At 58.7% G+C, this 11,184-nt stretch overlaps 1 protein-coding gene across 2 annotated transcripts in view; it reads left to right on the forward strand.

Annotated features, from left to right (window-relative positions):
• Positions 1-7,259, forward strand: part of Padi4 (peptidyl arginine deiminase 4) — a 28,777-nt gene extending 21,518 nt beyond the window's left edge. The window contains exons 11-16 of one of the 2 annotated variants that reach the window (XM_027951913.2): positions 1,774-1,928; positions 2,794-2,938; positions 3,036-3,138; positions 3,855-3,925; positions 4,160-4,300; positions 5,850-7,259. In XM_027951913.2, the coding sequence (XP_027807714.2) occupies positions 1,774-1,928; positions 2,794-2,938; positions 3,036-3,138; positions 3,855-3,925; positions 4,160-4,300; positions 5,850-6,083 (849 nt within the window). In that variant the 3' untranslated portion in view covers positions 6,084-7,259. Of the gene's footprint in view, positions 1-1,773; positions 1,929-2,793; positions 2,939-3,035; positions 3,139-3,854; positions 3,926-4,159 lie in introns of both variants that reach the window. The other variant, XM_027951911.2, reaches the window with a different exon arrangement.
• Positions 7,260-11,184: the final 3,925 nt, after the last annotated feature.

The following is an 11,184-nucleotide window of genomic DNA, read 5'->3' on the forward strand; positions in this document are numbered from 1 at the left end:
TCCCCTGCAGACAGCCTGGAGGAAGGGGCTGCAGCGGCCCCTGGCTAAGCAGCATCCCGACCTGAATCACTTAGAAGATCCAGAGTCCAAGTCCAGCTCCACCGGCTTCCCAGCGGCCGTTCCTCCAGCATCGTGGCTGGCCTCTCTCTGTCCCTCGCCTGCTGCAGCTCCCCAGGCTCTTCCCGTTCTTCACCTGGGCCACCCCTCCCTCATCTCAGGACCTTTGCACGTGCCAGTCTCTCTGCCTGAAAGGTTCTTCCCTGCTCCGGGGCTGGAGTTCACCTCTCAGCCTCAAGCCCTACTCCCTCCCCATCTGAAGGAGACCCCCTCCCAACCCCTAGCACTTGGACTCCAGCCCTCTCTTCTCAGCCTCCCTGGGGCAGGAGGGAGTGGCAGGCGTTTGAGAGCAGGGGGTGCTGGGGATAAAAACATGGGCGTTATCAGCTCGCGGATGGAATTTCACGGGATGAGCCAGGACCCAGCCAAGAGCCAGTGAAAGTGGAGAACACAGGAGACCAAGGACAGGCCTGGCCCTGGCCCTGTGCCCAGGAGGCCGAGAAGGAGCCACCGGGAGGTAGGAGGTGACCTGAGCTCATGGTGTCCTGGAAGCCAGGAGCTGAAAACATGGGCAAGACCAAGTGACCCGGCTGCTGCTGGTGGCTGTGGCCTGGTGCTCACGGGGACTTTGACCAGAGCAGTTTCACTCCAACTGCAAATGATGGCTTTAAAACTCATGAAATCAAAGACCCCAGGAGATGGCGCGTCTCCCCCAAAAGACCCCCGGGTGTGTCCTGCGGTGGCCCCATGGAATTTTGCCGAAGGACAGTTGATTTGTGGCGGGGTGGGGCTAGGGCTGCAGCCTCTTTGGGGGTGGGACAGACTGCTCATGGCCCCTCCCATATGTCTGTTCCCCCATCTGCAGAGCCTTTTGGTGGCAGGAGGGACGTCACCCGTGTGACGTTAGGAAGTTAGGAGCCTGCAATCCTGGATAATGGGGTGGGGGGGTCCATGTAAACTCAGCACTCCTCATGAGAGGGCGAGAGGAGGGGTGGACGGGGGAGGCAGAGACCGGAGGGTCTGGCTTGGAAGATGGAGGAGCCACAGCCCAGCCGGCCACTAGGAACGGCAAGGGACGAGAAAACAGCCCCTTCCTGCAGAGCCCCGCGGGGGACAGCCCTGCGGTGCCTTGACTGTAGCCCTCCTGACGGCAGAGTCCCACCTCCAAAACCCCAAGAGAGCAGCCTCTAACTTGATGGCAAGTTGCTACAGCAGTCAGGAAGCTCATGCAAGGGGTGGGCGATGTGTCCCTCCCTCTCTCACGAGGACCCTCGTGGAGACACTGAAGCCATTCTGAGGAGTTCGTTCCAGCCCAAGAGCAGGATGCACTTGGTGTGGACCCAGGGCACCCATCAGGATAGTTCAAGTTCCACTCCTTCACCAGCTGGATACAGGACCAGAGGAAGCCCATCACCACTCTGACCTCAGTCTCTTCTTCTGCAAAATAGAGATAAAAAGGAAAGTTTGCAGATTCGTCACTACTCCCAGGTGATGGCTCACAAAGCAGCTGCCATGAGCTAAGGATGCAGCAAACGCCAGTTCCCTTCCTTGCCCCCACCCCCCCCCAATGATTCAAAATTCCTGCCACATCCCACCAGGAAGAGCGGCGCCTGCTCTGTACCTGGGGCTGGTGGTGTCTGGATCCCTTCCTGTGACGAGGCTCCTCCCTAGATTCGCTCCCCACGGCCTCTAACTCTTGGCGCTTCTCCCCCTCAGGGTCCAAACTTTGGCTACGTGACCCGCGGGCCCCAACCGGAGGAGATCACTGGGCTGGACTCCTTTGGGAATCTGGAAGTGAGCCCCCCGGTCACCGTCGGGGAGAAGCAGTACCCGCTGGGCAGGATTCTCATCGGGAACAGCGGCTACCCCAGGTAAGAAGGGCAGGGACACCGCGGTGGCCAGGACCCGGTGCCACGGAAAAGCAAAGGGCAGAGCAGAAGTGTCCCCTGCCCACTCCCAGCCCAGGAGGCTCGAGAAACCTTAGGGAGCGAGAGAGGAGGGGAGGGTGGGCGAGGAACACCGGCTTTGGAGCCCCAAACAACGGTCCAGCTCTGCGGCTTACGTCCTGTCATGTGCCAGGAGCTGGGGGCGCAGCCGTGAATGACAAGACAGGTCTCGGCCACTGTGCTTGTGGGGAGACAGATAATAGGTAATCTCAAAAAGTGAGAAAACAGAAAGGGCAGAGAGGAATGGGCCTGGGTGAGGGTGGCAGGGAGGCCTCGCTGGAGGAGGCTCTTTTGAGCTGAGTCCTGATGACAAGAAGGACACGGCTGTGGGGACACCTGGGGTAGAATGTCCTGGTGGCTGATAGAGTGCGTGCAAAGGCCCTGTGGCAGGAATGAGCTTGGTGTGTTCATGAAGGCCAGGGCAGCTGAACAGACTGCGAAAGAGCAAGGGGCTGACTCACACAGGGCTTGCAGGAGAAGATAGAGGCTCAGAGAGGTGAAGCAACGTCCCCAGTGCTGCACAGCTAATAGGGATCACCAACTTTGGCTGCACTGGGTTCGAATCCTGTGCTTCCCCATAACACCAGCAGCTGGGCTGGTCCAACAGGCAGTGCTGGGCTCTGTGTTAGTGACCCTGTGCCTCAGTTTCCCCTCAGTGAAAGTGGAACGACAATTCCTAAGTCCCTCAGATGTGAAGGGACATGATAAGGGCTTTCTGGGATCCTGAAAGGCCCCGGTCCCTCGGGGACCCCCGCTCCCCTCCCCTAACACCCTCCATCCCTGGCTGCAGCGGTGACAGCCGGGAGGTGCACCAGACCCTGCAGGACTTCCTGGGCGCCCAGCGGGTGCAGGCCCCCGTGACACTCTACTCCGACTGGCTGTCCGTGGGGCACATAGACGAGTTCCTGAGCTTCGTCCCAGCGCCAGACAGGAAGGTAGGGCCCAGGGACTGAACCTGGCCAAGTCCACAGCCCCCAGCAGGCCCTTCCTGCCGGCCGGGGACAAGCGGCCCTCCACCGTGTCTCTGCCCAGGGCTTCCGGCTGCTGCTGGCCAGCCCCAGGTCCTGCTACCGGCTGTTCCAGGAGAAGCAGGAGGAGGGTCACGGGGAGCTGCTGCTGTTCCAAGGGGTCAAGAGTAAGTGGCCGTCCCCTGCTGCCGTCACATGGCCTTCTACTGCCGGGAGGGACCACCCAGGCCCCGACCTGTTCTGAGCACTGACTGTGCCACCAGGCACTGTGCCGAGTGCTGGGGACGCCCGGGGACAGAGCAGAGGGCCCCCGGGCTGTCTGGGTGGGGCCCCGGGAGGGCTCCCTGGAGGAGGCGAGAGCTGGCAGGGGGACGAGGTGGAGGGAGATGCGCCACCGGGAACAGAACGTGCAAAGGCCCAGAGGCAGGAGAGAGCAAGATGCATCCAAGGACCTGAGACGTTCAGCACCTCTGAGCACAGGACGAGCCTGGATTTCTTCAATGAATCCTACCAGCGTGGGGCGGGTCGGAGGTTGAGAAAACTCGGCAGAACTGGCTCTTTTTCCCCCTGTGTTTGGAACCCAGGGCCTTGTCCTGGGGGTCCAGGCTCTGTCACTGACCACCCCTGGCCTGCTTCCTCCTCTCTAAGTGGGATCTCTGGAGACCGGGGAGTCTCAGGGAGTGGGAGGCACAGTCTCAAGGATCCGTCCCGCGCTGTCCCCGTGTCTGTGACAGACCGTCCCTCACAGGCTCAGAGCAAACCTGCCTGCGGGGGGCTGAGGCTGTCCCCGTTTCGCAGATGGGAACACTGAGTCCCCGCTGCCCGTGACGGAAGGGGCGTCGACCTCGGAATTCAGTTTTTCCCCTTTTATTCTCTGTGACAGAAAAAAAGCAGCAGAAGATAAAGGACATTCTGTCCAACAAGAAGTTGAGAGAACACAACTCCTACGTGGAGGTGCGGAGTCCCCGAGCGGCCCCCGAGCTGCCCCCAGGCGGAAGGCAGGGGCCCCCACAGGCAGCGCGGCCCTCGGGTCCCTGAGGGCGCTGCCTGGCGACTCTCCATGCCAGGGAGCCCCAGGGCCACCACTCAGTCACCTCCCCACCCCCCGCCCCGGGCCCTGCCTTGGGTCTGGGGGCCTCCGCCCCACGCTCCCCTCCCCCCACCGACTGCCACCTCCCCTCCCCCCAGAGCTGCATCGACTGGAACCGCCAGGTGCTGAAGCGGGAGCTGGGGCTGGCCGAGGGGGACATCGTGGACATGCCGCAGCTCTTCAGGCTGGTGAAGAACTCCAGAGGGATCCCCAAGGCTGAAGCCTTCTTCCCGAACATGGTGAGGAGGGGGCGGACCCCACGCACACCTTGGCAGGTGGCCTTGAACCCAGGTCAGCGCAGGGGCTGGAGGGCCAGCCGGGCTTGGCGGGTCCCTAGGCTCGGGGGTTGCGTGGCCGCTCAGGACAGTGCTGCGACCTGCCGTCACCTCCGCTTTGCAGATGAGGCACAGAGAGGTGAGGTCTCTGGCACAAGCACACACAGCTGGCAGGAGACGGGAGAGGGAGGTGGAGCCAGTCTGGCTGCAGAACCCAAGCTCTAGCAGCCCTGCTGGGCCACTGTCCCTAGGTCCCCTGCCGGGGTCAGGGGAGGGGCAGGGTCAAGCTCCCAGTTTCATTAAGTGCCACCCACGGAGGGGACCCAGGTGGAGCAGCACCTTTGAGTGGGCTCTGGGCTGCCGCCGGGGGCGAGGCTGGACCCCGTTTCTGAAGGGCGGGCAAGAACCTCTGGCCGTGACCCCCAGCACATCCTGGCACCAGTCCCCGGGCCTGTGGTCCCCCTCATCAAAGGGTACCCAAGGGCCAGATGGAGGCTGCACCCAGGTCTCCTGGCGCCGGGGGCCAGGAGGAGCCAGCGTCCCTCATGGAGGTTTGCAAACTGGGTTCCCCAGGGCCCTGGGTGCCCAGGCAGGGGCTGAAGTCTGACGGTCCTGGTGGCTCTGCAGAAGGTTCTGTTGGGAAGGAAGCGTTCCCAGGCCTAGAGGGGGCTGGGGCTGGGGGAGCCCCTCTTCCCCGAGCCCCGAATGAAACTCCTCCGCCCAGGTCCTTGGATTCCTCTCCCACATGGCGGAGCCCGCGTCCTGGTGCGGGAAGGAGCGCAGCAGCCCCTGGGGACAGGCGTCTCAGGGAAGGGATCGGCGGCGGGGGGCAGGCTGGGTTTCCCTGTGCGAGGCCCCTGGGGGGAGCAGGAATGAGCCGGCACCGGCTCCCAGGAGCCCCTGGAGAGAGGCAGGGGTGGGGGGCACAACAGGCCGAGAGACAGCCGCGAGGCCCTGGCGTGGCCGACAGAGAGGGCTCGCGGCCCAGGAGGCTGACCGTGCGCCCGCCGCGGGCCCAGTGCACATTTGGGCTCCTTTGCTTGATGTGGCTCAGAAAGGTGAAGTGACTGACGCAAGGTGACACAGCTATTGAGGAGTGGAGCTGGAACCCACACTCACGTTGGCCCCAAGTCCCCGCCTTCCACCTCGGCAGGCCACCTCCCGGTGCCATTGACAGATGTCATGCTACTAGAAAGGGCTCCCAGGCCTCGGCATCCCCACGGTGCGCCAGGCACCGACACGGATGGGAGTGACGAACTGCAGGAGCCCAGGGGTGTGGGGCCCAGGGGTGGTGTCAGCGCTGGGCCTTGATGACAGAGTTTGCAGACGGTGGCCGAGGGAGGACCGCACAGTGTGAGGCGCTCGGCCCTGGAGTCCTGCAGGCCCCTGCGCAAGCCCTGGCCTGGCCGGTGGCCTTAGACCACCTAGTGTCCCTGTCTGGATCTCGGTTCCTCGCCTGTAAAGTGTGGAGGGAGGGGACACTTGCGTGGCCCTCACCTGGACTCCCCCCCAGGTGAACATGCTGGTCCTGGACCAGCACCTGGGCATCCCCAAGCCCTTCGGGCCCCTCATCAACGGCCGCTGCTGCCTGGAGGAGCAGGTGCGCGCCCTGCTGGAGCCGCTGGGGCTGCACTGCACCTTCATCGACGACTTCTACACCTACCACGTGCGCCACGGCGAGGTCCACTGCGGCACCAACGTGCGCCGGAAGCCCTTCTCCTTCAAGTGGTGGCACATGGTGCCCTGAGCCTCCCCACCCGCCAGCCTCCCCTGGTGGCCTCCCCTGGAAGAACCTCTCAGCCAGGGGTTGCTGGTCCCCTCCCCCACCCCGTGTGTTGCACCCCGTGTTGTTGGGGACGGCCAGGTTCCCCAGGGGTGGCCAGTCTCCCCAGCAGTGCCTCGTGGCCTCGTCCTGGGCCCCTCTCCGTGTTCCAAGATGGTTCCAGCACCCCAGCTCAGCTCTGAGAAGCCACAAGTGGGACCCCTTTGACGGCCACGCTTTGCCACCACCGAAGCTCTCCCATCGCTCGCCCATTCGTTCCTCTGTCAGGTGGAACTGACTGCTACAGATTCAAAAGTGCCACCAGGAGGAGCCAAGGCCGAGGTCACCGTGTGTCCTCGCTCCCAGGCCTGTTCCAGCCTGTAGAACCTCACGGTCGCCCTGAGCTTCCCGCAGAACCAGGAGGGGGAGGGGAGAGGGCCGAAGGGCACCCGGAACCCAGAGCCCGGCAGTCACGGGCAGCCCCTGGGCAGGCGGGTGTTCCTTTGGTCATTTGAGGAATGTGTCTGTAAATACATCTCTCTGGATGTGAGTCTCATTACAAAACGTGGAATTTAAAATAAAATAGGATTAAGGGCAGGGGGAGCAGGTCCAGAGGCAGGAGGCCAAGTATGTGGCCTCCGGTTTCTCAGGAGCCGCCGCAGGGTGGGGTCCACTCTGAGAGCCCAGGTGGGCCTGAGAATGTCATTTCCCTTCACGTCGGAATGTCCTTTGGGGAAAAGGTGGCAGATCCCACAAGAACCTGAGGGCGTGGAATGTCACCGTTGGGTCACAGGCGCTCCAGTATCAGGGCGTGTGTTCCATCCACTCTTCTGGGTTTATGATGTCCCACTGGCCACCTGGACCCGGGCAGGTACACACCAGGAGCGACGGATTTCTGTGGAATGGAGTATAAGTGCCAACACGGTGCTCAGAGAGTCTCAGGTTTGGGGATGAGGGACACCTCACTGGTTACGTCCATGTAAATATCCTGACCTCTAAAATCGACCCTGAAATCTGAAACGCTTCTGGCCCCAGACACTCTGGGTGGGGGACGCCCAACTTGTAACCCATCTCCGTGGTCTGTCTTGTGTATTGTTTTTTTTTATTGCTTTGACATCAGGATTTCTATTCTTCTGTTGAAAATAAAAACCTGAAAATTGAGAGCAGCGTGTGGCTCCCTAGAGTCTGAGAAACCCAGAAAACACCCAGACGCCGTGTTTCCATGGTGAACATGAGATGGAAAGGACAGACTTCAAGAGCCCTGGCTGGGGCTGGGGCGTGGCTCCTGGTAAAGCTCCTGCCCTGGGTGCCCAGGAACCTGCATTTGATTAAAAAAAAAAAAAATTCTCTTCCACTTCAGTTTCAAAACAGTGAGGTTCTGGTGCAAAGACAAATAGACCCACGACCAGAATAGAGAGCCCAGAAATGAACGCTCAAGTGTGGGATCAGATGGTCTTCAGCGAGGGTGTCACCCCCACCCAGGGGAAAAGGACCCCTGCTTCATCAACAGAGCTGGGGAAATCGGACACCCTCATGCAAAAGAATGAGCCCTACTTCACGCCAGGCATGAGATTTTTTAGCACGTGCCTTGCATTGTGAGGCCCTGGGTTCCATCCTCAGCACCACATAATAATAAATAAAGGTACTAATGTGTCCATCTACAACTAAAAAAAAATATGTTTAAATGGGCCAAGGACTTAAATAGATATTTCTCTAAATGTAACATACAAATAGCCAACAATCACACGCTATAAACAATCACACCTGCTATAAAGAACAGTGTGGAGCTTCCTCAAAAAATCAGAAATAGCCAGGCACAGGGTCCCCACCTGTAATCAATCCCAGCGACTCAGGAGGCTGAGACAGGAGGATTGTAAATTCAAGGCCAGCCTCTCAACTTCACAGGGACCTAAGCAACTTAGCAAGACCCTGTCTCAAAATAAAAAAATAAAAAGGGCTGGGGATGTGGCTCAGTGGTCGTGCGTCCCTGGGCTTGATCTTCAGCACCCAAAGAAAGGCAAACAGGCTGGGGATAGAGCTCCGTGGGTAGAGCACATGCCTCGAATGCACAAGGCCCTGGGTTCAATCCCCAGCACCATTAAAAAAAAAAAAAATAGGAAGAAAGTGAACTGCCACATGGGCTGCATCCAGCCCCTGCTGCAAGGGTCCGTGTGCCGTTTTCCAATCCTAAAGAAAGATCTTGGAGGGCTCGGCAGAGAGGTCTGGACGTTTTATGCTGGGAACACGTCGGATAGCTCGCAGGCCCCTGCCAAGTTGGCTTTCCTCAGCCGTGACATCCAAGGCCACTCTGCAGATTCTTCTCACCGACTGGCGATAAGGGCCTGGCCAGCTCCCCCATCCATTTCCTTCAGTGCCTTGTTCTTCCAGAGAATAACGCTGCAAGCTCTCCCAGGCACTGGTTGGTTTTAACCCAACATGCAGCAATCCTGTTTCTGGATATATCCAAAAAAAATTGAAAGCAAGTTCTCAGAGAGAGATTTGCACACTTATATTCATAGCAGCACTATGCACATGGCCAAGAGTGGAAGCAGCCCCGGTGCCCATCATTGGATGAACAGATAAGCCAAATGTGACATATACATAGTACTCTGAAATATTATGCAGCCTTAAAAAAGAAGAAAATCTTGTTTCATGCTACAACATGATTGAACTTGAGGATATTATGCTCAGCAAAATAAGTCAGCCCAAGAAGACCAGTGCTGTTTAATTCCACTTAGATGAGGTATCTGTAGTTGTCAAATTCACAGAAACAGAAAGCAGAAGGGGAGGGAGAAGAGAGACCTTGTTGGATGGGTATAGAGTCTTAGACTTTCCATATGAAAAAATTCTGGAGATCTATTTCACAATAATGTGAATATACTTGACACACTGAGCTGTACACTTAAAAATGGTGAATCCTGTTATATGGGCTGTTTGAACACCATTTTAAAAATGAGTGTTTTCTTCAAAGACCTCCATCGTCCACCAAGAAAAGGGGATCAATAAAACCCGAATTAGGTCGGATGCAGTGGCACAGGAGGCTCAGGAGGCTGAGGCCGGAGGATTGCGAGTTCAAAGCCAACCTCAGCGACTTAGTGAGGTGCTAAGCAACTCAGTGAGACCCTGTCTCTAAATAAAATACTAAAAAGGCCCCCCCAGACCTCGGTCTCGCTTGATCTGCAGATATAAGTGAATGGAACTTGGGTCACTTCTGATAAATGCTTCTGTTAGACAAAACTGAAATCTGACCCCAGCCAATCACAAGCAGCCAACCGATGACTGGGTGACGCGGGGCTTTCCAAGCAGGGACCTCAAAAGGGCGATTTGCTCACTGCAAACCATCGAATAATGTCTTCCTTTTGCTTCTGCATTGTCCCGACCAGCTCTCTCCTCTGCTGCCCACGGCTGGGACGCGGGGCCTCTCTGGGGCTTCTCCGGGACACTCTTACTCTGTCGCCTCTGATTTTCCCTTTACCCCCTCAAGGGAGACCTCCCTGCTGACTGGGCCTCACTCCCCAACGCCCTCCCCAGAGACCACGTGGACGTGCCTGGGGCAGCTGTGACTCATTACCACCGAGGAGGGGACTTAGAACGGCCCAGATGGACTCCCTCAGAGATCTAGAGCCCAGGGGCCCAAGTCAGCTTCCCTGGGCCGAAACCCAGGTGGCAGCAGAGCAGAGCCTTCCTCAAAGGCTCCGGGGGGTCTGTCCCCTGCCTCTTCCAGTTTCTGGGGCTGCTTCACTCCTGTCTCTGCCTCGGTGGGGACATTTGCTGTGTCGGAGTTGCCTTCGCCTCTCCCTTACGAGGACATTTGTGGTGACATCTGGGTCTATCCCGAGGGTTCCAGGTCATCTCAGGAGCCTCAATGTAACCTTTGCAAAGACTTTGCCTAATCGTAGTTTCCAGGCAGTCAGACCGGACATTTTTGTAGGTGGACTCGATTTGAGGATGAGGGCCTGTAGCTTCCCTAAAGAAAGGGGGGGCAGCAAAACGCCATGTCCCCGAAGGCCTCCTATCTGTTCCCCCAAATCCAAGTTAAGGGAATATTGAGGGAAGCCTGGGCTGGACCGTCCAGACACGGATTATCCTGAAGGCCGTGGCTTCCTCGTAGGCGCACGGGGAGCCAGGGGCCGTCTGTTGTCTGTGCAGAACTATCAGGACAGTCGCTCCTTGGGGTGCTGGTCACCCAAGATCATGCTGACGACATCACTGCTTCTGCAGCCTAAGGTACAGACCCTCTCTGGTGAGAGCAGGCCAGCAGCTGGGTCCCTCATTTAGCCGGACACCACTGAGCAAACCACCATGAGCCAGCCGGGCGCCAGGGCACAGGCCTGTAGTCGCAGTAGCTTTCGAGGCTGAGGCAGGAGGATCGGGAGTTCAAAGCCAGCCTCAGCAATGGCGAGGCCCTAAGCAACTCATTATATTTAGAGACCTCTTCTCTGAATAAAATACAATAGGGCTGGGGATGTGGCTCAGTGGGCGAGTGCCCTGAGTTCACTCCCTGGGGCCCCAAAAGAAAGAAAACACCATGAAGGAAGGGCAGGAAGTGCTGCTTAGAGAAGCACCTTGGGGGACAGAGGCCTCGTCAGCCTGTCACCACCGAGCGCTTCCTGGACAGCTACTGACCTCTTGTCACACTTTTCCTAACAAGTCACGTCCCCCATTCTGTCTCAGGGCTCCTTCTTTGGCCTGTGGCAACCCACCCGAGTGCCCGGGCACAGCGGGGCCGTGGACATACCAACCTGATCCCTTTGTTTTCTCGGCGCTGGGCATGGAACCCGGAGCCTCGTGCACACTGGGCGAGCGCCCCACCCCTGAGCTACGCCCCGGCCCTTGACAATGGGGTGTCTTTGTGGCCATCATTTCACCTTATCCAGCAGATAGTGAGAAAAGGAAGAAGCCAGACGTGGCCGGGAGGAGGCTAAGACCCTCCTGGGAAATGGGGAGGGTTTAGCTGGATCAAGCTGAGGCCGGGGTTGGGGGCGTGGCTCAGCGGTAGAGCCCAGCCGCCCGGTTCAATCCCCAGCACACGCTTGCTCACACACACACACACACACGCACAAGCACAAGCACAAGCATATCCCAA

Source organism: Marmota flaviventris, chromosome 10 (assembly GCF_047511675.1).
Source record: "Marmota flaviventris isolate mMarFla1 chromosome 10, mMarFla1.hap1, whole genome shotgun sequence".
In the NCBI taxonomy this organism is placed as follows: domain Eukaryota; kingdom Metazoa; phylum Chordata; class Mammalia; order Rodentia; family Sciuridae; genus Marmota; species Marmota flaviventris.